This window comes from Fringilla coelebs, assembly GCF_963513975.1.
Source record: "Fringilla coelebs genome assembly, chromosome: 10".
Lineage (NCBI taxonomy): Eukaryota > Metazoa > Chordata > Aves > Passeriformes > Fringillidae > Fringilla > Fringilla coelebs.
The window spans coordinates 13,353,258-13,378,928 of NC_140036.1; the positions used below are offsets into that span (position 1 = coordinate 13,353,258).

Genomic DNA, 25,671 nt, shown 5'->3' on the forward strand with positions numbered 1-25,671 from the left:
AGTTTTCAGTAATCCTAATAGCTGTGGCATTGTTAACTTGCTGTTTTAGTGTATTTAGGAAATGAATTGGCTTTTCTCCATGGAAAGATAAGTAAAACTGGGGTAAAACAAATTGAAATCTGTAAACGATGGTAAAGTTAAACTTTCTGGCATGTTAAGTTTTGAGAAGATATTTCAAACATTTATAATTTTACATCAAATGTGTAATAGTCTGTATATTATTATTGCTACAAAATTAGTAGTGTTGTAGAATTGTCCAGTGGATTTTATTTCCAAGCAGAATAATCTTACAAGACAGTTCATGCTTTGTATGTGGTCTAATTATGGTAGGAAAAGCAGATTCCGCCCATTTGAAGTGCACATTTAGTCTGAATAATAAGAAACTTAAGGAAATCACCTGTAAACAGTAATTTTTAGTAAGTTGGTTTTTAAATAGCTGCCTATGAAATGATAGTATACTTCCTAATCAGCAGTATTTACCAGCAAATGGGTGTTTTAGTAGATCTTAGAGAAAGTAAGATTCCTGGTGTACAGATGGGACAATATAAGATATGACTGCATAATACACACCTTAGACATAGCTTTTTCTAAATGTTTGTCTTTCCCAGCCTGGCTGGCAGGCAGTGTGTAGTGTGATTGGCTGGAATGTAAAGCTGCCTAAAGCTTAGGGGCATAATTGCTGTCTCAGTCCAGGCTGCTGGAGAACAGGTCTGAGAGATTTATTTCAAATCTTCACTGGTGACTTCCTCTCTTGCCACAAAATCTCTGTGACAAACTCTGCAGGGTGATTTCTCTAGACTAAGAAGTTGCTTCCCTGTAGCTCTACATGTCCATGTGTTGTGCTCCTGACTCTCATCTGTCTGGAAAGCAGTGTCAGTCTGGCTGTGCTAAAGGATGAATCCCACCTGACTGACAGGTGATGTGACTTGTCAGGAACTCTGGAGTTTCAATGGATTAGGGAGTAGGCATGTCACTTGTGATCCTCAGCCTGTCCTTTTGGGTATGATAGGATGTCTGGTATAAACTGCACTCAGTTAAAGCCTTTTTCAGGTCAGGGGCAATGGTAACATGTTGCTTATCAGCAGAAGTGAATGTACCATTAAGTTTGATGTCTCAGTTTCACCAGGCCCTGGCAGGCTCCATGTTCCAGGGCCTCTGTGACTCGGAGGATTCAGCCCTCAGTAGTGTGATTATCACCACAGCTCTGAAGATCTGGATTCCATATCAAGTTTTGACTCATATTAATATTCTGCTCAGTAATATTAGGAAACTTCTACTTATATTACAGAGGGAATCTAAGTGGAATAGTAGACAGTAATGTTCCATTGTAGGTAAACATCTCGTACTTTGTATCAGGCAATGGGAAGGTTCAATTCCAGTTCATGTTTCTCTGTAGGTGTGAAATATAGTAGTGAGGGACAAAGCAGAAGATTCCTAACACATTTTAAAACCATCTTTCACACTTTTAGTAATTTTCTATATTAGATAGCCCTTTGAAGGATGTAATATCTATCCTATTTATAGATCATGTGTTCCAAAAGTCTCTTGGAACTCAACTTACATTCTAATGCATCTTGATTTCAGAGGTGTAATGTGTGTCCATTGCATGTTGATTAAAATAGTGGCTGTGGTGGCTCATTAGTGGTATCAATTGTTTTGACTGTTCGTAAGATTTCATGTTTTATGTTAGTGTCAGTACAGTGCATTATAAACTTAAATTTCTGAATGATCATATTGAATTATGCCACTAGCTGTATTAGACAGTTGGAATTTGTTCACGTGAATTTGGGTGAAGGTGAATTTGGATTGTAGAGGTATTTCTTTGCTTTCACAAACAGCCCACATTGCAATCAGACAGATGCGTGTTCCAGGTGCTCATTAGTACATTGTGGACTTCAGCCTCTCTGCCCATTAGGACCTGATCCAGGAAGTCACTGATATCAGTGGCAGTCTTTCCACTTATTTGGGAGATTTTGGATTGTACCATTTGTGGCTTTTAATGTTACAGTGCTAAAGGATCCTGTGTTAATACTGCATTTTTCTGTGGGGTTTTATATTTTACCTGTTTGTATACTGAGCTGAAATAGTTTTAGAAAATGCAACCAGACCTTCCAACTGCTGTCAGCAAATCCCTGTACAAGAGGAAGTTTCTCCTGTTTTGCATTATGACATCAGTACACATGTGTCGTCCAAATTACTGGGTCTCCTGGATAGAGCATAAACTTTGTAGCATTAAACTAAAAAGGTGAGGACTAGAACAAGTGGAGGGTTGATGTCATGTTTCCAGGACTTTGGTGCTTCTCTGCAGCCATCTGTTTTAAATTGTGGATGTTACCTCTGCTGCTTCACCTTGAGAATCTCAAATAACACAGTGACTATGAAACTACCCTTTGATGAAACTGCAAATAATAATATGTAAGTACAAAGGACGTGATATTTTTACAGTGTCAAAAGGACTTAGCTGATTATTCTGATTCTTCAGTACACAAAGTATTTTGAGAATCAATTTTTCAGGCTACAATCTGCCCCATTCATTATGGACACTTTTTCCCAAGTTGGAGTTCATGGCTTGTGCATTCTGACAGTCAACATGCCTTGCTCCTGTGCTTACACAAAGGCACAGTTTTAAAACAGGGACAACTCTGGAGAGGCACTACTGGGGAAAAGGATGAGTGTACCACTTTGGTATATACCCTTTCATATGCTTGCTTTATCTTTCTGCATACAGTATTTTCTTGTTTCTCTTCCCATGGAAGGAGATGACAGAGGAGGAAAAATTCCACTCACTTTTCTGTTAGGAGCCTGTTTTCCATGTTTTGACAGAAATCGCCATGAAATCATCGTTTCCTCAAGCAGAGACGTTACTTTCGCGGAAGTAATGAACTTTTTTTTTTTTCTTCCTCCGCACGTTCCTCTGTACTCGGTGTTTTTTAAGCATTCCAGCAGTAAAATGTAAAAAAACCCTTTCCCCCCTTGAGCTGTAATTGTACAGACTGTATACTCCGCCCTCCTTCGCGTTATGTACGGCTGTAGACTTTGTATCTAAAACTTGACTGTAGTGTGTGTGGTGTGTCATTGTCCAGGGCCGGCCCTGCTGTCCCCGCCCTGCTGCCGGGGCCGGCCCGGGGGCGGTGCCGCCCCGCCATGGCGGCGCTGCGGGGCTCGGCGCGCCGGGGCTGCCTGCGCTGCCCGCAGCCCGCGGCCCTGGCGGCGGCCGCGGCCGTGGCCGTCTGCGCCTTCTACTACCTGGGCGGCGGCGGCGAGACCTTCTCCAGCGCCACCCGCCGCCTGCGCGCCACGCCGCCCGCCCCGGCCGGCCCGGGGCCCCGCGGGCTGCACCTCCTGTTCATGTTCACCAAGGCGGAGCGCAACCCCGCGCTCCGCGACAAGGCGCAGGCGGCGCTGCGCTCGCTGCTGCGGCACGGCCGCCTGGGCGCCGCCGACGTGCTGCACCTCCACCTCGTCACCGAGGGCGCCAGCCGCGACATCGGCCTCGGGCTGCTGCGGGACCTGCTGCGCGGCGCCGCCTTCCGCCACCAGGTGCGCGGGGGGCTGAGGGGCGGGCCGGGCCCGCGGGGAGCGAGCGGGGTCTGCCGGGGTGTCCTGCGGGTTCTTCCCGCGGCACTCTGGGAACAGCGGGCCAGCGGGAAGGAGCTCCCTCCGCTAGCGGCCCGTGTGCCGGCTCCCAGCGGAGCGGTTCTCTCTCACACTCTGCTGGAGGAGCTCCCGCTGCTCCCCGGTCTCGGGAGTCTTGAGGGGCTTGTTCTGTGTCCCCACCGCTGCTCCTCGTGGAGGTGTCGTGGTGCAGCCCGGTGATTCTCAGCTGGGACTGGGCAGCGGCGTGGCCTGGGAGCACCTCCGGCACACCCCCTGTGCTCGAGAGGAGCCGTTGCTGTCAGCAGTGCTGCTCTCCTGCAGGCCCTGTTGGTCCTGCTTTTCAGCATCTCGGTACAAGGACCACGTGTGCTTGTACCTCGATGGGTTCCCGATCAGGAGAGAAGGTTGGCCTGCTGCTAGTGGCTCTTGAGAGCAGGAATGGAGAGCTTGAAGGGGCTGGAGTGCATGCACGTGCAAATGTTCCTTTTGCCAGGGAAATGGTTCTGCTTCCCAAATCCACAGCCAGTGTAGTTTATGCAAGGTCAGGCTTTCCTTTGCATTAAATGGGTGTCTGAAAACTGGAGGGGTGTTAAGTTCAGAGACTCCAGGTAACCTGACTCTCCTGTCCTGAGGTGCTGCTGCAGAGCATTGCTTGGAAGTGTCCTCTAGTCCTGCTGTAACTTTTATTGCTCATAAGTCCTGTATTTCATAATAGCTGAATTCTGCTTAGATGAAACTAGAAGTGTAACCTTAATATTTTTCATACAGACAGTTTCCCTGGTTAATAATTCCACCACTGGTTTTCTTTAAACAAGTCCTTTCCTAGTGCTGGCCCTCAGTCAGGTCATGCACCCATGATGGGAACCCCACGCTATGCAGCAGTGCTTGGCTGTCTGGAGGGTGTGCACAGCTCCCTCCAGGAGGATTCTTGCACTCCACAGTAGGATGGACTGTCTGCCCCATGATGGTGCAGTGCTGATGTGGTGCCCAACCCAGGCTTGTGGTATTATGTCTCCTGGAGTGGGAGGACCCCCAGACCACCCTGGTGTGCACATCCCTTGCAGGTGCCCCTTTACTGCCATCTGCCCCTCTGGGAAACAAACGTCTTAGCAGGCACCCTTGCCAGCCTGATTTCTCCAGAGCAACTGGAGGTGGAGGTGCAGTGATTTGTCTGTTGTGGAGTAGCCCCTGTCTGTAGGTGCCTGTGGAGTCAGAGTGAAGCCTGGCTCATGGCTTGGTGAGTGTGTCTGGCACCAGAACTGGTCTCCTGGCTGTAAGCAAGCAGCATGATCTGGAGGCCTCAGGTGAGGTCTCACTGAGATCTGCTCAGTGGGACAGCTGCTTTTCTCTTTCCTGGCAGAGCCTGATGTACCCTGGTTTCACTGGCTAGCCTATGGGTGCCAGTGTGTTTTGGACCAGTCCATTTCTGTGCTTGTAGGTACAGAGCAGAGGCTGTTCTGCTTCTCAAGCATGCAGCCTTGTCCTAATCCTGTGCCAGTTTCTGGGACGCCACCAGGGGGCAGCACCTCTTTATTCTTCTTGTACCCTACCCCATTTCTCTTCTTTACTAGTGGGAAACTTATGCCTAGCTTGGACTTCTGGTGCTGCTGCTAAAATGTTGAAGATGATTGCTCCAGATGCTCAGCTATCTCCAGCAGTAACCCATCTCTATCCTGAGACCTCTCGTTTCCTGCTCCTTCAGGTGTGTGCAGAACACTCTCCTGGTTCTTATGCTGTTTTCCTAGCACAGGGCCAGATATGAGGCTTGATAAACTGCTCAGGGGGCAGCTGGAGCCACTAAGGCTGGACTGATAGAACACCCTGAACTTTACCTTTTCTTGATGTGGAAGTGATTCAGGCCCAGCTTTTGGAGCTGCCCTTGCTCTCCCATCCTAGCAAAACTGGGATCAGTTGGCTTCTCTGTAGAGTGAAGCCCAGAGTCAGACATGGATCATAACCTTTCAGGGAGGTTGTGGGCAGCTTTTCTCTCTCCCTAGGCAGATTCAGCACTTTCAGAGTCTCCTGGACACGGAAGCAACCGGCTGGAGCCTGGGGCCAGTGTGCAGAGTGAGGGCAGAGGAGTTGTGGGGTGCAGGCGGTGGGTGTGTGGGAACAGCTTAGGCGCTGCACCCTCCCGGCCGGGCAGGGTAGGGCTGTCCGGGGGTGGGCAGTCGCTGCGTGGCGTCACCGCTCCCGTGCCCGTGCAGATGTGGCCCAGATGTGCACCGGGAGCGCAGCCGGGCGGCGGCAGAGGGAGCTCGTACTCCGCGTGTGCGGCCGGGAGGCGGAGGGAGGACCCGGCCCGCGGCCGTCCTGCCCCTGCGGGGCCTTGTGACAGCAGTGGCAGAGAGCGAGTCCCGCCCATGGGTGGCAGGGGGATCTCTGTAGCCTCTCCCGACCCCCGGCCAGCGGGAGGTGCCCGGCAGCGAGCCTGGGCCAGCCTCGACACTGTGCTTGCACAGAGCAGCAGCTCGCCCCGTTTCCTGCCACTCCAGGCTGTGTGCTGCAACTCCTCGTGCGATTTTTATCTCTAACTGATTCCATTTCCCTGTCATAACAGCGCGAACTACGCGTTCGGCTCTCTGCTCATCCTGGTTTCCTGTTCAGATGAGCCCCACGAAGGATGCTGCTGGGGTGGGTGTAGCTGGGCTGCCATCACACCCTGCTTGCAGAGACCTGCGAGCATCATCGATGTGGGAAGGAGGGAAAGTTAAATGAGAAAGAAATGCGGGTTGTTTTTTCTTAGTGAATCACTAGAAAGGGTCTTTCATCAGTGTGGGACATGTGTTTATAAAACTGTGCTTGCACAGGAAACCCTTAGAACTTTTCTTAATGTCCTCAGCAAATGTGGTCGGATTTAGCTACAAGGATTTACTAAGAGCTGTTACACAAATAAATACCGAAGTACAAAATTAGCAGCAGATCAACAAGCTGTGCTAAAGTCAGCAATGAGGCGGGAAGAAGCCTTCACAGTCCCAGAGAGGCTGCCTGGCCTGTGGCTGCAGGAGCAAAATTCAGCTGCTCAGGAGTTTGCTTTGCAGAAGTACAAAAGAGTGGGCAAAAGACATGTTTTTCCTGTTTTCTTTGGCAGGAGTGGAAAGGCAGATGATGCTGTGTCTGGCGTTTCAGGAGTATTTCTCCCATAAATTTTGTCCAGTGGAGCTAGGCAGTGTGCTCGCTTCAGAGGTGACTGAAATTGGTTTGGCGTTTCTTACCCCTTTTTTATGTACTGTTCACCTCAGACTGCCTTTGCTGTATGCAGAAGGATGGTTACAGATGCTGTATTTCTCTTCCATGCTTCTCCAGCCCAGCCAGACCCCAAAGCTGCTCATACCAAGCTGGGTTGGGAGCAGAGCATCACACATCCCCGTGCTGGTGGTGCTCAGTTTCATGAAGAGGCTGTCAGTGTCTTTGCACCTGGAGAGTAGTGGTGGTTTGTTTGTTTGGTCACCTTTAGCTGCTGACCTGCTTGGCGTGGCCACTGTCACCACGATGGCACAACCGACCGTGCAGCTCCGCAGGGCCAGAGTGAGGTGCTGCCTAATGGTAACAGAGTTTCCTCCCCTGCAGTGTCTCGGGGACTGTGCTGTGCTACCCAAAGCCAGGTGTGGCCGCCGATGAGCTCTCCCAATTCACTTTCCTGGAACGCGTTGTTCTGTGTTTTTCCTGCTGTTCTGCTGCAAGCCTTGGCTCTGAGCCCAGCAGCCGGGACAGCACAGCGAGGCCGCCCTGCCGAGGGACCTGCTGGCCGCGGAGCCTACGCGGGGGCTCCTGCGGCACCCGGCTGATGGCGAGGGCCAGGGCGTTTAGGGTGCCCTCCCCAGGACGGGGCCATAGGGCCTCAGCTGTGCCTGTCCTCCAGCACTGCCCTGCCGTGGGCTCAGCCATCCTGGCCAGTGCCAGGACAGGCCCATCACCTCAGCATGTTCAGTACCGTGCGTGCCACAAGCACAGCCCTGCATCCAGCAAGCTCCACACTGCTGTGAGAGCACATTGGTCTGAGCAACGTGTTCTGCAAAAAGCTGTGGAAGGAGAAGCTCCAGACTGCTCACTGCCTCAATCTGCACCAGCTGAGCACCAGTGCTGCCCCTTGTGCACCCCATGGAGAGGATGGTCATTGCACAGCACAGGCTCCAGAGCCGCATTCTTCTCTGAAGCATCTGGCTTGGTTAAGGTTTTAGGTTTTCTTTTATAAAAAAAAATAAATTAAAAAGCAAGTGCTCTGTCCTGCAGGTTTTAAGTATATAGTGCAGGTCCCCATGTTCTTAAGCACATGAAGTTTTAGTAGGGAAAAGAAGTGATACTGTAGACCTATTGAAATAGTTTAGTTTGAAAGCAACCTACAAAGATTGTGGTTTGTGTTCTCTGCTGAAGACAGGGCCAGCTTGTGGAAGTTTCTTGGTATTCCTCAAACAAGGGCAATAGGTTCCCCTATACAAAATTCAAGTACTGCTGCAATGCCATGTCCTTTAGTTTCATCAGGGCTTTTCCTGCTTTCCCTGACCTGAAGAAGGCAGCACGACCCCAAGTCTCCACACTTGAGTTCCTGCTCTCCCCCTTATCTGCACCAGGGTCATGTCCCTCATCTCTCTTAATTATCCTGAAAATCCCTCTCATTATCTTGTGTGATTCAGTGACCTGTATCCTTCTGTGGGTATAATGAGCTGCATGAAAGTTCTGTCCATTGGACTTTGACCAAAATAAATTATAAGCTTGTAAAATGTCAGTAGCTGGCAAGGTGCATTTGGGGTTGCTTCTTATTCCGGGACATAGCCACAGCTGGCACAGGCGTGCCAGGGCCCGTGCCGGTGCATGGGCTCCTGCAGGGCTGAGGGATGCAGAGCAGTGCTGGCTGAGCACCAGCAAAACTCCAGCACAGACAGGCTGAGATCCATCTGCAGAAGTTGCTCTGCTGTAGCTCCTGATGTTTGGATTTTCGTCAGCGTGCTGTGGCCTGTCCTCCCTTTCCCCCTGCAGCCCTGCCGGGACGTGCTGCAGAGCTTGCCTCCATGCCAGGCTGAGGAGCAGCAAATCTGGGCTGTGTCCCTGGCCCTGCCACAGCCTGCTTCTGTAGGAGGGACCAAGCCTTGGTCCTCCGGGTAAGTGATGTGGTCTGGCTTGGCTCTAAACAGCAGCACATCAGAGCCTGGAGCAAGCTGTTGCCTCTTCTGATGGACTCTATATGGGAGACCAGATATGTGCTTGCATCAGGCAGTGGGAACAGACCAGAGAAACAGGCCAAAACATGGAACACACTTGGTTGTGTGAGGGGATTCAAGTCTCTGCCCACCTTACAGTTACAAAATGGCTATGAAAGTCCTTCTCCTTTCCCTGCACTTAGCCAGCTCTTGCACATCAAGAGGATGTGCAGGGGCAGGGCAGGCAGGCCCCTTTGTGCAGCTGCAGTGCCAGCAGCACTGTTTGTGCTTTACCAACCTCCCCCTCACCCCATACTAGGGGGGGCTGGGCAGAGGCTGCTGGAGCTGGGCCTGTCCCCAGGAGCAGTGGCTGAGTGGTGTTTCTGGTGTCTCTGCCAGGTAATCGTCCATGATGTGAATGAGCTGACAGAAAAGCTGTTTCCCATCGTTGAGGCCATGCAGAAACACTTCAGTGCTGGATCAGGGACCTACTACAGTGACTCCATCTTCTTCCTGTCAGTTGCAATGCATCGCATCATGCCCAAAGGTAGGTCTCTGCTGAGCCGCCTCCAGCAACACAGGCTCTCTTTCTCTTCTGCACAGAGATGTTATCCAGTGCTATTTTGAAATACAAAGTTAATAAACTTTTGGGATGGACTCCTAGGATTCTGCTCCTTTCTGCAGAGTGATGGACTTATCAGTCCAAGACCTCATCCAGGTCTCACTGGCATGAGTGACAGGAGGTTCTCCTTGTCACATGGCAGCTGGCCCTGCCTTTATGTCCTGAGATGATAGGAGAGGTGAGACAGGAGCAAGCAGGTCTGTTCTGTGTGTGCTTACAGCCCCCTTCCCCTTGTGGTGCCAGCAGAAATAGGTGCTGTGTGTCTGTGGTGTAGCTGTGCACTCTTGAGTATCCACAGGGAGTAGTTGTTGAGTCTTTCCTCTTGGCTTTAGGGAGCTTTTGGAAAGCTTTGCTGATTAGCAGCCACTGATCACTTAAGTTTTCTTATTGTGCCTCTGCTGTTATCAAGTGCAGAAACAACAAGAACTCTGCAGGAAAACAAGGCAACTGGCAGAAAGGGCTCCACTCAGCTGATGCCGTTTTCCTCCCCTGGCTGTGTGCAGTTGCCTCTCATGGAACCAGCGTGCTGTCTAGTCTTTGGTTGCACAAGTAGGGTTTTGTGTCCTTGAGCTCCAAACCCCTTCACTGGAGCTCCTGCAGCCCTACTTGTCCCTAGGCTCTCCCTGCCAGCTCCCTGGCTGGCCTGATGCACCAGTGATGGCAGCATCCCTTCCTGGGCTGGTCGCATGTCCTCCCTGGGCATGGCAGACTGCAGGTGGCAGTGATGGCAAGGAGCCCCAGGACCCTGCCTGGCCATACACCTGCCCCAGGAGGAGGTGACCAGACTGTCAAAGCTGCTTGTGAATGTCATGCAATGGTGGTCTGTTCCCACATGTGTGCATGTTCCCAGGGCTAGCACCGCTGACACCAGCAGCTTCCTTGTCATCTGGAGCCTCTGCCCAGCTCTAATTCTCCCTGCAGACTTCCTACCGTGGATCTCAGGTGCGCTGTTGCTGAGATTTGTGCAGATACACCTCCCCTGTGGCCCTGCTGAGTCCTGTCCCAGTTTGGCTCCACTTAGGAGCTCCTACCTCTGCTCTGCTTCATGAGACTTCCTCTGTCCTTTGTGGACTTGCCCCTGTCCTTGTGGCATGGCTTTCCCACGCTAGCTCATTAAACAGTGGGGCAGTGATGGCCCTGAGGGTCCCATCCAAGCTCACCGATCATTACTCTGTGGGCTCCAGCAAATGTGCTCTACATGGCTCTCCCCCAGACTTGGGTAATTTTGTGTGTGTCTGGTGCTGTCTGCACTGTGAACACTTTGAAGTACACTGCATACAAATGATGGTATTAATGCTGGCTAATTCACTCCTCCTGATTCCCTGCTCTGTCTTTGCTGTGTGCTAAAGATATCCCTGTCGTGCTGCCTGCCAGCAAGAAGCTGCTCAGTCTGAAATGCCTTTTCTCAGTTCATCAGCCCTCATCTCTTGGAAAGCTTGTTTGCTCTCCCTCAGCCTGACAAGGCTTTCAATGGTCTGTTCGGGGCACAGGATGTTTAAAGAGGCATTTTTACAGTTTCGTGAGTTTAGTTATTGTTTCAGAAGCTGCTAGTAAAGCTGATTTATATTTCCCTTGCAAGGGAGGTCAGGTTTGCTGTGCTAGGTGCCTGGTGATTTATGGGGCTGGTGGGGCTCACTGTTCTCCTCCCTGTGCAGTCAGCATGGAACGAGAGGCACCAGGCAAGGCTGCAGCTCTGCTGCCACTGGCAGGCTTGCAGGTGGTGTGGGAATGGCACTGGGCTCTTGCTGCCCTCCTGACTCTGACAAGCACTATCTACTGGTCTGAAGAAACCACTTTGCTAAGCTGGAGGAGAAAGGACCAAGCCCTCTTCTTCAGACAGTATTACCATTTTTCCTGGTGTATTTCTTTGTCATTTCTTCTGCCTTGAATGCTGTGTTCTGCCCTGAGTGCTGTGTCTTTTTGTGCACCTCTCCAAGCACATCTGGCTCCATAGCATTAGCGCCACTTTTTGTGGAATCCAGATTTGATTGGAAGCTTCAGCATCCTCTAGCAGAAATGAAGGCCCTGATCTGAATATTAAACTCTCTGGTGTGTTCATTTGCATTTGCATTAATCAGTCTATAGGGTTTTTTCAGTAGCAAGCGAGCTTTGTACTAAAATTGCCTGGCTTTAGTTTACCAAATATATCATTTTTTGAAGAGAGGCATTTCCACAGTATCATGATTTAGTGATTTGTTTGGAATCTATGGATTGTAATAGTGCATTGACTTTGCAGACCGGTGGCAGTGAAAACTAAACACCAGGTTACTTTTATTTTTTTAGGGACATTTGTGGGACATGTGCTGGCTGCATGCACATTGCACTGAGGTTAAATGGGGTTTGCCACTCAGCTGCTCTGTCGTTTACTATTGCTTAGGATCTTTGCCCAAAAAACTTCACATCTAAAACCTGTGGCTGCCAAGTTATAATATAACAGCTTCTTAGCTGGTGTAAATCATGGAACACTCTTGCCTTAAATGTCTTACATCAGTGGAGTTAATCTGATTTAAACCAGCTGGGGAGTTGGTATGCAGCTCGCAGAAGTGCAGACTGCATAACTCTTGTCTGTGCTTGAGGCTCATAAATCCCGATTTAATGTGGTGTGGCCAGGCCCGGGGAGCTGGAGCGGTGCTTGGTCCATCAGAATGGTTCTGCAATGGGGGAGTGAGGGGAAAGTTACATAGAGAGGACAAGCAGGTTCAGGCTTAGAAGGAGCTGCCAGGACAAGGACAATGCCAGCATGAAATGGTCTTGAGACTCGCAGAGCAGTGCAAAGAGGAGGAGGGAGACCAAGGATCCAGACCTTTTAACTTTCCTTTTCAGTATGCCCATCCAGAGGGGACCTCTTCCTTCCTGACTGGCTTTGATCCCTCTATCACTTGTCGTTTTAGTTGTGTAAATCAGGCGGCCCAGCAAGCTTTTTATCACCTTTCTGAGGGTACATGAAGTAGTAATGTCTGGGCAGGTCTGTCTGGCAGGCAAGGTCTGGGGACAGACTCCTGGGTGCCACAAGTGAGAGGAGGAGGAGTTGAGATGACAGAAGGACAGCCTGGGAAAACTGGGAGCTCTCCAGGGAATTCTTGACACCCATTCTTGGCCCAAAGTAGTTTTCAGGAAAAATTTGTTTAAGTGTTCTTCCTAAGGAGCTGGTGGGCCAAGGGAGAGCCAGTAGCATCCAGCAGCTTGGGTAGAGCTTTGAAAACTGTCATTTGGTGTTCAACTCCATTGGTGTTGCTGATGGTGCTGCAGCAGGATGGCCCTGTGGGAGAATAAGGAGCAGAGGGAAAATGAGACATGACACAGAAGCAGCTTTGTGGCTTATCTCTGCCAATTTAGACAGAGGAGTGGAGTCCCATTAGTTCAGGGGAGGCTCAGAAACCTGGCTGACAGTACTGTGCTTCACATGGAGTGAGGGTATTTAGCAGAACTTGACTGAAGATGGTATTTGACAAATTGGAGGTAGCAGAGTTTCCTGACTGCTGCAAACAGCCGGCTGTGTCCCTGGGGAGTAGCAGCATCTCTGGGCGTGGTGATCTCCTCCCCACTGGCAGCATGTGGGGGAGTTCTCAAGGTTTCTCTCGCACTGTCCAGCCCAGCCTGAAGGCAGAAACTGTGATAAAGGGTGGGAACACGAGCACAGGCTGCCCCTGGGCTCTGCAGGGTATGAGGTTAGCCCTCATGCAGCATTCTGCATCTTCCAGGTGCTGAAGATGCGCCTGGGTACTTGCTGCCTGAAAACTCAGGAGCTTGTTCTGCTGGTGGTAAGGCTGTTCATAGGGGGCTTGTAGGGGGAGTATGCAGCAGTGGGAGTGTAAGTGGGTAAGTCTCTGTGGAACTAAATAAAGATGTGGAGCTATGAGGAAGGAGAACAGAGTGGAACTAATTGTTATGTATTCCCAAAATTTATGGCCTATCAACATGGTCTGTTGGTAAAAAATGAAAGCGGTTTGGAGAGGGCAGTGGCTTCTGTGTGGGACAAGCCTGGCTGACTGGGACCCTCCACTCTGGGAGGGGGCTGGCCGAGGGGGTTATGGTGTGGTCCATGAAACCACAAGCCATACAAGCCAGAAGCACAGCAACTGGGGGATATCAAAACTGATGAAAAGGATGTTCAAAACAGAGTGTGGTGATCTGTAGAGCTCCTTTCTGCAGGATGCTGTAGGTGCTGGGCTGCCTCATGGATGAGGGAATCACAGCCAGCTGCTGTGTGTTGGACAGCAAGCCCCAGTGTGTCCTGGAGCTGCCAGCTGTGCAAGAGTGTGTCAGGAGGACGCAGCTGTGGGTGCTGAGGGAAGCAGGGGTGGCTGCTGTGGGTGAATAAGCAGCAGTGTGTCTGGGGAAGGGACTGCCAGCAGGGAGCTGTGCCTTTGGCTTCACAGCAAGTGTCCAGACAGCACCTGTGACACATCAGGATCCCTGGGAAGTCCAGTGGTCTCCCTGACTTCAGTCTCTGAACGGGGCAATTTCTCCAGCTCATTATCAACAGCTGTACTGATTGTTAAGCATAGACCAGATTATAGTGATGTTTGTCCAAGCAGCCTGACAATGACCAAGCCCCATTTGCTTGGAGTTTGGTGCTGCTTGCAGCAGGATCCAGCTGCTGGCTCCAGCTTGGTCTCCCACGAAACTGATATCAGCCTTTGTCTGCTCTGGGATTACCAGCCCGGAGACAGAGGCCTCTGTGAACATCAGCTTATGCCTTTCCCACCAAGCAGTGCTGGAGGGAAGGCAAAGGCCAGCCAGGAGACGTGTTGCAGCAGGCACTGAGCTGTGCTGTGCTTTCTCTGGGCACCTTGCCTGTGCCGAGGCCGGGCACCTGGAGCACTCCTGCCTCTGCCTGTGGAGGTGGAGAGCCTGGCAGCTGGGGGAAGGGTTAAGCACAGAGGTACCAGGAAGGCAGTCTGTGTACTGGAATAATGCCTCGACCAGTGAGTGTCTTCTGCTAGTGTCCTTCTGGAAAGGAATGCTATCCCACAGGTGGCATCCTGAACGCATTGTTGATTGCTTTTGTAGGGATGTGTGCGTGAGGACTCAACATTGCCTCTGCACCGTTTCAATCCACAGCATGGGATTGCCCAGGTTGGACTCTGCCTGTAGGGTGCCAGGTGCCCACGTGTGGTGTGTCTCCTCAACAGCATCCACGTGCAGAGCTGCACTGCACACATCCTGTGTCACACAGGGCATCAGAGGTCTCTGAGGTGGAGCCTGGCAAAGGGAGATGGGGAGGCATCACTCCCCCTTCTTCCTCCTGTCAGCTGCAGAGCAATTCCTGGTGCACAGGGCAGCTGCCCACAGAACTCAGCAAATCACTGTAATAGTTGCAATAAGTGAGCATTTTGAAAGTGCGTCACTCCTGATCCTTTCCTGCTGGCTGAGCACTGCCATCATTGCTGAGCCCCAGCACATCAGGGAATGCAGAGATGCAGCTGTTGGGAGAGGGCTGGGAGGAGAGTGCCCATGTTCCACATGCTTCAGGCTTGATTGTGTGCTACCAACAGGGAGATGTTGGGAAAAGGCAAAGAGAACTGGGGTCTGTGGCAGAGTCATGGGAGTTGGCCCCACAAACATGTGCTCCTAAACCACAGTTCCCAAGGGGTGCTGCAGTAGCTGAAGGGTTTGCTTTCTGGCGAAAATGTTTCCATCTTTACAGGGATGGAGGGAGCATTAATAGTTTCTGATGTGCTTTCATAACCTCCCTCCCTGCTTTGTGCCACAAGCACATGAAAAACAGCCAGATTCCCTTCCAGCCTGTCTCTGAGCTGCAAGCACTTATGTCAGGTCCTGTGATGGGAAGGGAAGATGCTGGAGTGATTATTTTGCGAGCAATAGGGATAGCTGTGCCAGCCATTGTTCCTTGATGGGGTGAGCCTGTTGTGCTGAGGGAGTTGTTTTCATGATGCTTTTCAGGAGCAGGCAACAGCAGACCTATGAATAAGCCCACCCCAGGTAAACACTGGAGGCTGTGGCCTTGTAGAGGAGTCCACATTTGCTGAGATGAGCTGCTAATCCCATCTGTGGGACTAGGCCTGTGGGACATGCCTGTCCTGGCAGGAGAGCTCCTTGGCCCCAGCCCTGGTGTGGAGGAGGTGCCAGGAAGGGCTGCTGTGATGAGGGGGATGCGGCTGCTGCTCAGCAAGTGCCTGGAAGTCTCCTGAGTGCTGCATCACAGCACAGACCCCTTCCCTGTGGCACTGCTGCCTCTGGGGCCAACGTGGCCCGCAGCCCCCGGGGGTAGTGTCACTTCTCATCATTTCCACTGCCTGCCCCTTGCTGCAGTGTCACCATCGATTATTTTTGGATGTCCTAGATCTGTCAGGCCAGGGCTGGCTGCTCCCCCCGCTCCCATGGAGCAGCAGGGTCTCATCACCCGGTGCTGTGGTGGGTGCTGCCCTCCTCTCTCCCCAGCCAGACCAGCTGCCCCATTCCCAAAGGGTTGGAAGCTGCTGGGGTCACCCAGTGTTGATGCCAGAGCTGCTTTCCCCACAGTCTCTCCCTGCTCTGCCATAGCTCATTAGAGTTTAGCAGGAAGAAACAAGGACAAAATCTGCCTGCAGCCCTTTCCCCCAGTGTGTGCAGTTAACTGGGATCTGAGCCCAGAAAATTTATTTTCCTGTATCTCTTTTTGGTTTCCTGTTCCATCTCACCTGCTTGTTACTTTACAGCTTTCCATCCACTCTTTTGTAATTTATAGCAACCTGGAATCAAACCTTATTTTGTTTGATTAAAAGGTTTCCTGCTGCTCTTCCTCCAGCTCCAAAAAGTGTTTTCACACTCCTCCCCCAGCAGTAACATGTATTAAATACAAGGCAAACAGCATTTCCACCTCCATCCTGAAGCCTATTGCATGCTTAGCGATGTTGCTGCCTTTGAGTCCAGGTAAGAGCCAAGGTGTTGAGTACTGCTAAATATTAGTCCCTCAGACCTTGATGCATTACAAGGGGACACTTGGATGCACAAGAAAAATTAATTTCCTGGAACAAAACACATCCTTCTCCTGCTGAGTCGTCCCCTTCCCTCAGGAGATGGCTGTGGGGTGTGGAGCAAGGCAAAGTGATGCTGCTGTCAATACCTGGGAACATTGCTGCTGCTCCAGACCCCTGAGCTCACCCAGCTGCCTGCCTTGCGTGGGTGGTAGCAATGATTTGTCATGTATCTCTGGCAGACAGCCTAATTTTTTAATTAGCTGATAGGCTGATTAGCTGCTGTGCTGCAGCCACTGTTCTGCTCTGCTGGTGCCTAATCAGTGCTGCAGAAAGCTGGTTAGCAGCCAGGCCACTGGGGCACATCCCTGCACTTCCCTGGATCTCTGTGTGCAGGGAGGGGGGCTGTTTGATGGGGAGGAGGCTGTTGGGCTGTCCCGAGGAGTGGAGGGGACCCTTGACTGCATGGCAGATGGGAGGACCTGTGTTGAAGCACACAGCTGGAAGGTAAGCTGCTCTGCACCTTGGCAAGCTGTGCTGGTACAGGGCTTTGTAGCATCATCTTCTCTTGGGGAGGGTGGGCTCTGGAGCAGCACCATGTCCTGGGAGGGGGGACTACAGCTTAGTGGCAGCAAGCTCCAAGGAGCGTGTCATGCTTGCACACATGCACGTTTGCCCCTGCCTTGGCCGCTTCCTCTGGGCGAGGCTCTGTGGTGCTGCCGAGGTCAGCTGGGCAGGCAGCAGTGATTAATGCTGGGTGCAGAGGGGAGGCTGTGTGTGGAGAAAACAAGGCCTGGCCAGGGGAGCACACAGCCAGAGAGGAAGCTGCTCACAACCCTGCTGACAGCAGCAGGGAGAGCGGCCAGGGGCAGCTGCCAGTGCAGGGGGTGAGCCAAACCCAGGGAGCCCCTAATGAAGGGCAGGATGGAGAACCCAGCATGTTTGTGTAAATAAACTGTGTGCCTCCACACTGGGCTTGTTGAGGTGCTGGCATCCCTGCCTGGCACTGCAGCTGTTCTCGTGCCCTGCTGTAGCTGAGGCTTTTGAGGACAGCTGGCTGCTGCTGCTGGGCAGTACCCTCTGGATTGCACAGGGACCTCTGGAGCCTGTCACCCACTCTGCATCCATGCTTGGCCATGGTGCTGGCTGTGGGAGTGGAGTTTTTCTTGGCCACACATTTTTCTGAGGCAGTGAGGGCGGAGGATTCTGGTTTCACAGCCAGCACAGGCAGCTTTGTGGATCCACGTGTTGCTCCTGCAGGCACGCTGCCCGCTGGAGCTGGCGGCTGCTGCCCTGCTCCAGGAGGTTTATGGCCCAAGGCAGCCATCTAAAAGTCGCTGCTGGTCCTTCACAGCTCCTACTTCCCTTGGGATCTTCTCCTGTCATAATGGGCACAGCTAAAAAACCTGACTAAAAAAACATTGCTCAAAACGATTCAAAGAGGTGGAGGGGCAGCTGTCCAGGTGTGCCCAGCATTTGTAGACCAGCAGACCAGAGATCCCCAGCTCTTCTGACTCCAACTCAGAATGCTTTGGTTGCTTGGCTCTCTTCCTTCTGGTGGTCCAAGTCAAGTGGCAAAATGAACAGCCACCCCCTGGCCCTTCCCCAGAGCCCTGCAACACCCAAAGCTGCAGCCAGCAGGGGACACTCCCGTCACTTGGCTGCGCTGTGTCACCCATGCTGGCTGCAGCTGCTGCTGGCCCTGCAGAAGGTTCACTGAGCTGCTCTGCCTCCAGCAGCTCCCAGTCCCAGCCCTCTCCAGGCCATCACCCAGCCACCACCCTGCACTGCCTCCAGAAGGATGGAGTGGGGTCTTGCCTCCCTGTGTTGCTGCACTGGCAGGTGCTGGATCTGTGGGAAAAGGCAAAGTGGTGTGCCTGGGTCACACAGCTGGGGCAGCAATCCTGGCAATGCCCTTGTTGATCTGACCTCTTGAAGCACCTCTGGTCCCAAAAGTCACTGCTTTGATACAGGGGAGGTCAAGGTGGTCCCACCTGATACATGCCAGGTTAGCAGTTGGACTTGATGATCTTAAAGGTCTTTTCCAGTCTAAATAATTTCATGATTCTGTGTTGGAGGAGTCTCTCCTCGTTGGCATGAAGCTGCATGACATCCCCAGAGCTCTGGCTAGGTCCACCAAAGCAGCTCACCTCCTCCCTGTGCCCCCTGCTGCCATTCATGATCCTGCCTGACATTTCTGGGAAGAGCAATTTCAGAGAGTCTTACAACAGGTTGGGTTGGAAGGGACCCTGAAGTTCATCTGTGTCCAGCCCCTCTGCCATGGACAGGTGTGTCACTTGGTAAATCAGATTGCTATCTAGACCAAATTTGCTCCTAAGTGTCATTCCAGTGATGGGGTGACCTGGCCCAATGCATACCTCCTCTATCCCTGAGGCAGTGTTTGGGGTCCTTGCTTCCTGGGAAGACTGTTAGACTTGCTGCAGAAGCTGCCTGCTACCACAGGGACTCCTAGGTGCCTTTCAGAGCATCCAGACAACCTACTGTGCCCCTCAGCACACTGAAGGGGTGCCTCTCTGTGTTCTGTTGTAGCCCCACTGGGTCCTGGCAGAGAACGTGGGGCAGCAGGGCACAGGGCACATGACCTCTGCCTGCCTCTGCCCCCTCACTGGATGAGGTTGTGGGATGAGGCGTCTCTGAACCTGGCCATTCGCCTCTGGGCAGGGCTGGGGAGGTTTTGAGCCAAGCCTGGAGCACAGCCCTGCTGTAGCTGCTGATACAAGGCAGCAGTAAAAGATTATGAGCTTTAAGTGGGGCCAACCTGTCCTATAAAGCTGTCACTGCTAATGGAGACCATCTCTGAATTGCACAGCTCCTATCTCCATGCCGTGGCTAGAAGAGCTGGAGCTGAACAGAGTGAAGGGTTCTACACAGTATGGCAAAGTTAGAAAACTCCCTGCTGAGCAGAACACTCAGCCTTTTCCCACATTTCCAGCTGGATCCCTCTGAGCAGCTTGTGCCTAAGAGAGCACGCGATTCCTCCACCCCCACATGGCAGCCAGGACAAAGCGCTTGGGCGAAGGGCGAAAGAGCATGACACGTCAGAAATATTAGTGTCTGGCCCCTTGCCAGTCCCAGGCAGAGAAATCATCTCAGCCATTAATCTGTGCGTGCAAGCTACATCTGGCAAAGTGATGCTTAATGTCACCCATGCTCACTTACATCTCAGTGTTGTAGTTCATGCTTGCATTAACAAAAAAAATTTAAATTTTTAAAAATCAAAGCAAAAAAAGTACTTGGTGCTTTCTGGGTGTAATTTCTTAGCGAGTATGTCCTGGGGGAAGCACAGGGCACAGCATGGACCAGTGTACTGGGGTGAGCCGAACATGGGAAGCCTCTAACGAAGGGCAGGATGGAGAACCCAGGGGGTGTGTGTAAATAAACTGTCTGTCTCCATGCTGGGCTCTTGTGGCACTGGCATCCCTGCCTGGCACTGCAGCTGTGCTCAGCTCAGCTCCCTGCTCAGCTGAGGCTTCTGGGGACAGTTCGCTGGGCTACAGGGACCCTCCAGAGCCTTACATCCACTGAGGTGCTGGGGCAGGCAGGGTTGGGATTGGAGCTTCCTCCAAGCTCAGCTTTCATTCTCTGCTGTGATTAACTGCAGTTGGTGTTCAGCTGTAATTTTAGAGAACAATCAGATGACGTGGCTCACAGTTGATTTAATTGAAAGCTGATGAGGCTGCTGTGCACCAGGGTGAGTGGTGCTGGGATGCCCCTGGGAATCCCATCCCCTCTCCTCAGCCTCAGCCTTGTAGGGCTCAGGCACCCCACATTTCTCTGGAGCTGAGCTTGTAAGTACAAGGTCTTCTTGTCCTAGAGTTTTTTGACCAGTCTGGTTATTCTCAAGTGTTGTAATGTTTTGGATTTGGGGGTTTGCCCCACTGTAGTTTGAGCCACTGGGGAGGATGGGTGCATGTGGGATACTTGTCTTGTTCCTCACTGCAGAAATCCACTGCTCTGCTGATTCATATGCTTGAGTTGCACTGGCCATTTTTGAGGCAGTTCAGAAGGCTGGGGGAAATTGCTTTCAGGTCAAGACCTGCTTTAGCCTGTGGTGATTTACTGTGCCTGGGGTTTAAATCTCTGCAAACAGAGGATTATGGTGGTGGTAAATACTAGGTAGGCCTGAGGATTGCCGTACTGACAGCTGAAGGGAGCATGGCCTTTCTCTTTAGCAGATAGAGCATGATGGATGTTAAAAAAATAAATTGAGATACAGCCCAAGTTGTAGCTTAGATACTGTTTCTCCTTGATTTATATTTCTGCTTGGGTGCTTCGCAGCGTAAGCAGTATATTTCTTGCTTAACCTCACAGGGCCTTTTTGCTCTTAAATGAGGACAATGTGGTAGGTATGACCAATTGCCAAGAGTCCCAAATTAGTGCAAGATCTGCAAAAAAATCAGAGCTGCTGTACAGCCCAGCATCTGCTTGAAACAAAACACCAAGCAATGAACACTTTAAAAAATGCAAAGCTGCACTCCTGTGCTGGGGGATAACTGCTGGTGCCTGGCTGCTGTCAGTGTCTCTGGGTCTCTAGTCACATGGTGGCTTTGGGGGCTGAAAACAGAACCATTGCCTCCTGCTCTCAGCAGCCAGGAGAAGCCAGCAGCCTGTCCCAAGCACAACAGGGTGAGGGGATGAGGAACCAGGGTGGCACTGCCCCAGCAACACTGGCCTGATGGGAAGCCCTGCCCATAGGCACAGCAGATGCAGGCAGCAGAAGGTGAGGGCAGGCAGGGCTTGTCCTCCTGCCTGCAGGTACTGGGCAGGAGGAAGGATGAAGGCTTGCTTTGCTAATTGCTCTGGAAGTGGTGGTGACAGGCAGGTCTAGCCTGCAGGGAGCTGTAAGGGAACCTGTGCATGATGAGTGGGACCAAAACACATTGACAGAGCCTTACAATCCAATTACTGCTGAGTGCTAAGCAACCTGGCCAATTTGCTCTTGGCTTTTATAACACATATAAATAGAGGGGGCATTACATAATGCCCTGGGGATGGCTCCACTCACAGTCTCTGAGAAGGGCTGAGCTGGCCTGGCCAGAAGATGACCATGGCTTTGCTCATTGCTGGGAGATCCCATCTAATGTCTTGATCTCTTGTAGTGTTTGCACTTGGCCTGCTGCAATCCATGCAGCATCCCCAGAGCAGTCTTGTCAAGGCACGTCTCCTAAGGCACAGTCTCCCAAGGAGCATCTCCATCTTTCAGTCTTTCTCGTGCTGCTGAGGAGACTGGCACAAATTTGGGCAGGGGCCTGAGCCTGTTAAGTACCTCAGGCCCAGCCTTGAGAATGATGTCCTCCGGCCTTTCCTTGCTCTTGATGTCTCGCTGCAAGTGGAAGATGCTTCCATGTCTTTAGAACCCCCCTTGCCTTTGAGAGGGTACCACCAGCAGTAGTAGTCTTCCAGGCTGCTGCAGATCACCAGCAGTTCTGTGCAGGCAGAGGGCTGTGATCTCTGTAATCTCTTCCTCAGGGTAGCCCATAGCAAGCTGCTGGGAGCTAATGGGTTTGTGCAGGTGATACTGGAGGTGTCATGTGGCAAACTGATGCTGTCCGTGATGGGAATTGCTTTGGTATGTTGGGCCAGGGATGGATGCTCTCTGGGCTGGAGGTGGGAAACACTCATGGAGTTGGTAGCTGAAAGTAAACATGGAATTTTGTGGGGCTAGCACTACAGAAGCACTTCCAGAAAGGGAGAGAGGCTGGGTTGAAGCTACGTCTTGCTTTTGTCAGTTCTATGGAAAACCAGTCCTCTGGAAGGAAGGAGGGAGTGGATGGAAGCAGCGGGTCACCAGAAATGATTTCTGAAATAAACACACAGTGGTAAATGCTTCATGATGGTTGAAGTTGGTTTGCTTCATGCAGAGTTTGCAGCTGGATTGTGTTTACTCTGAGTTGCCCATGGAGTAGACTGCACCAAATCCTCATTGGGTTCAGCTCCTCCAGTAGCTGGTGGTAATCACGGTTACACTTTTGTCTTATATTGCTGACTTTTCCTCTTTGTGTTTCAGAAATAACACAGATCATCCAGGTAGACTTGGACCTGAAGTACAAGACCAACATCCGAGACCTGTTTGATGAGTTTGACAACTTCCCAGAGGGAGCAGTCATTGGGATTGCCAGAGAAATGCAACCAGTGTACAGGTACAGCCCCCTCCCTGTGGGGAGCAGGGAGTGGGCAGCAGGTGGCTGCTTTAATCCCTGCAGGGTGACTTAATCTGAAACTTGTACATTGGTATGAGCAAACCATACAGTGTTGCTGTGGTTTGTTTGCTTGTTCTCACACAACATCACAAGACTTCCAGAGACAAAGTCTTGATCATCAGTGCCAAAATCCACACCTGGACTCTAGTACATCTAGAGCTAGTACATTAGAGGCATGTTTGCCCAGCCATGCCTGCTGAGGTGCTGTAATTGTTTGTGTGTTGGCGCTCTGAAGTTTTGGCTGAGAGTATTGCAGAGAGTAGGGATTGAATTTGGGCAGCAATGAGTTTCTGGGTCCCTGGAGTGTACTTTCTGCTTCCCCCAGGGAAGGCTGAATGGGCAACTCTTGCTGACCTGGGCTTGCAAGCAAGAAGGTGGCCTCATGGTCCCTTGTTCTTCAGACCCTTGGTCCATCAGCCACTGCCAACTGTGCTGGAAACCACTCACAAAGGGGTGGCCCAGTCCTTCCCACTTATGGGAAATAATGCAGATCCCACCACTGGTGGGATTCAGGGACATGGATATTTCCAGGTGCTTAGAGAAATTGGTTTCGTTAAGCCATTGTTCTAAGGATGGACCTCTGGTTTTCTTTTAATCCAGGGTAGATCAGGTAATTATCCCAGGATGCCTTAATGGATCTCAGCAGAGCTGAGTTTGAGCATCTGAGATGGCTTGGCTAGATTTGCTAATCCTAATGGAAAAGTTCTTGGAGAAAGATAAAAAAAGCCTAAGAGGTCTGTATGTCTTTTCCTGTCCTGCTGGAAGCTTGCTTCCCTACTGAGCCTCTTAAGACATGACCAGCAGCAGTCTTGGGCAAAGGCTGAGCTGCAAAGATCTGGACCAGCCTTTCTTGCTGCTTGTGCATCCATATGGGAAGAGGGTAGAGACAGAGAGAAGTTCATCAGCAGGGGATTGATGGTTGTTAGTCACCACCAATTGCTTCCTGCAAGCCTAAACCGTATGACAGAATGTGATCACTCCAACTACAGAAGTCACCACTATTTCTGAGCTGGAAAAAAGACATCTCTCTGTGGCATAAGTGTTGCCTCTCTCCTGATTTGTTCTCTTGGCAAGGAGAGCTGGGACTAGAGGAACACAGATGCTGAGGTCTTGTCTCCATAGGGTGACACCATGCTTGGAGAGTAGAGGGCTCATGTATCTGATTTGGGTGTCCTGACAGGATTTTGGTGCCCAGAATGGTAAATCCAGCCCCAGTTAATCGTATGCAATTGTTAGAACTTAAAGGGGAATGGAGGGAAGAGCCCCAGCCAAGAGTGGCTGTGAGGCTGTGGCCTCGGTCAGCCCAGCAGGGCAGATCCCTGTCGTTAGTGGTGCTGGAACGGGTAAATCAAGCACTCGTTTGCCTGCAATTAGTGCAGGGTGGAATCACTTTGTTTTTGTCTCTGCAGGGTTTTGCATTATTTCAATGCATAACTAGGGAGTGGGGATGGTGATCTGCTGCCTGGATGTGGTTTGTGGGACTGGGTGTGCCTGGAGGGGAATGAATTAAGGTTTGGGGTGCTCTGCTGGAGAGCCTTTCAGCATGGCAGGGGACAAGGCAGGGGATCATGGGGCTGAGCACTGAATACCTGACCCAAGCCATAGCTGTGTTCTCCCCCTCCTGCCACCCGCGGTGGGGACAAACATGCCAAGCAGTAATAGCCCTCACAGGCTGCATTTTTGGGCTGAACTTTCTGTTGTTGCAGTTTTGACATTCTGGGTCACTTTGGGCTATGTTGTGCTTTTCTTCTTGTGTTGTTTTGATCTTCATGTGAAAACAAGTTCTTGATCCTTCTTGTCGCCAGATCACCCGTTGTGGGGCGAGCTGTGCAAACTCCAGCCTGCGCTCCTGCCAAGCCCTGCACCCTGTGGGGCTTGCACCTCACTGCTAAAAGGGTTTCCAGACACAAACATGAGCTGACAAAGCATGGATGTCTTTGTAAAAAGAAAAGAATTCTTTACTATTTTTATATTTTTAGAAAGATAAAAAACATGTTGTAGGTGTGAAACAACAGGTATCAGCTCCAGCTGCGTTGTTTGCCTTGTGTGCTGGCTTGAAGCATCAGCTGGGAAAAGGGTTGTGGGGAGGGAGGAGGATTACAGGGTGATTGTGGGGTCTCTGTGTTACCACTCACATTTTCCTCACCATTTTACACAGCTCTCTGCAGCACTAGCATTGCCCCAAAGCATCAGAGGACTCGCAGCAAATTAGCAGAGCTGTCCTGAGTTTGCTTGTGGAGCTGTGGACTCGGTTCCCTGGGGCAGGGTAAGCCAGTGTCCAGAAAGGGTCTGGGTGCCATCTTTCCTGCTGTGTAGCAATGGGAAAGATGGGTGGGGATCAATCCACCATCTGTTTCCATCAGCTACCTGTCGGCTGCCTGGCTGTGGGCTGCACTTTGTAGGCACAGGTTGGGGCTGCAGAAGGCCCAGGCTGCTGCAGTGGTGCAATAAGCAGCGCTGGGCACAGACAGACATTCCAGGAAACGGAGGAGTAAGAGAACAGCGAATCGGAAACATCCCAGAGCCTGTCTGCATATCCTGAAGGTAGGGGAAACCTCCAGACAGCAAAACAGGATGGCACGGGAGTGTTTCCACTCGCTTGACTCATGCTGAAACAATGCCCGGCCACTGTTTGTCTTGGACAAACACATTTCTCTGAGCAACAGGATCTCCCAGCCCTCCTGCTAGGCCAGTGCTGGGATTTAACTGTTGCACAGTCTGGTGTTGGTCTGTCCTTTGGGGCCACTCAGGGTGAATTGGAGTGGCCTGTGGAGAGCAGTAGCTCCTGCTGAAGCTGGACATGGATCGCTCTGCAGTGTCTGGCAGGGAGTCCTGGATGCAGAGGGGGAGGTGGCAGGAGCCCATGTCATGTGCAGGAAGTGATCTGAGGTCCGAGGCCACTGGTGTCACGTCAGGTTTCCGTCTCTCCAGCCGCAGCAGGGAAAAGAGGCACCCTGTCCATGGGTCAGGCTTGTTGTCCTTCCTGTGGCTTTTGGATCCAGTGTGGGACATGGGCTACAGTCAACACCTCTGTGGACAGGGTTGCAGGCAGAACTTCATCCCACAAGAAGGTGCCACCTTGAGAGGGTTGTTGAGGACACTGGTACTGTGCAGTAGCCTCCTAGATATTGGCCTGAGAAGAGCCTTTTCCCAGGCTTGCTTATGCCTGCTCA

The 25,671-nt window shown here is 51.5% G+C and overlaps 1 protein-coding gene across 1 annotated transcript in view; it reads left to right on the forward strand.

The window, feature by feature from the left end:
* Nucleotides 1-3,136: 3,136 nt before the first annotated feature.
* The window catches only part of XXYLT1 (xyloside xylosyltransferase 1), a 32,466-nt gene continuing 9,931 nt past the window's right edge, over nt 3,137-25,671 (forward strand). The window contains exons 1-3 of the mRNA XM_084212529.1: nt 3,137-3,540; nt 9,135-9,282; nt 22,306-22,438. Coding sequence (XP_084068655.1) covers nt 3,145-3,540; nt 9,135-9,282; nt 22,306-22,438 — 677 coding nt within the window. The 5' untranslated portion in view covers nt 3,137-3,144. The remainder of the gene's footprint in view (nt 3,541-9,134; nt 9,283-22,305; nt 22,439-25,671) is intronic.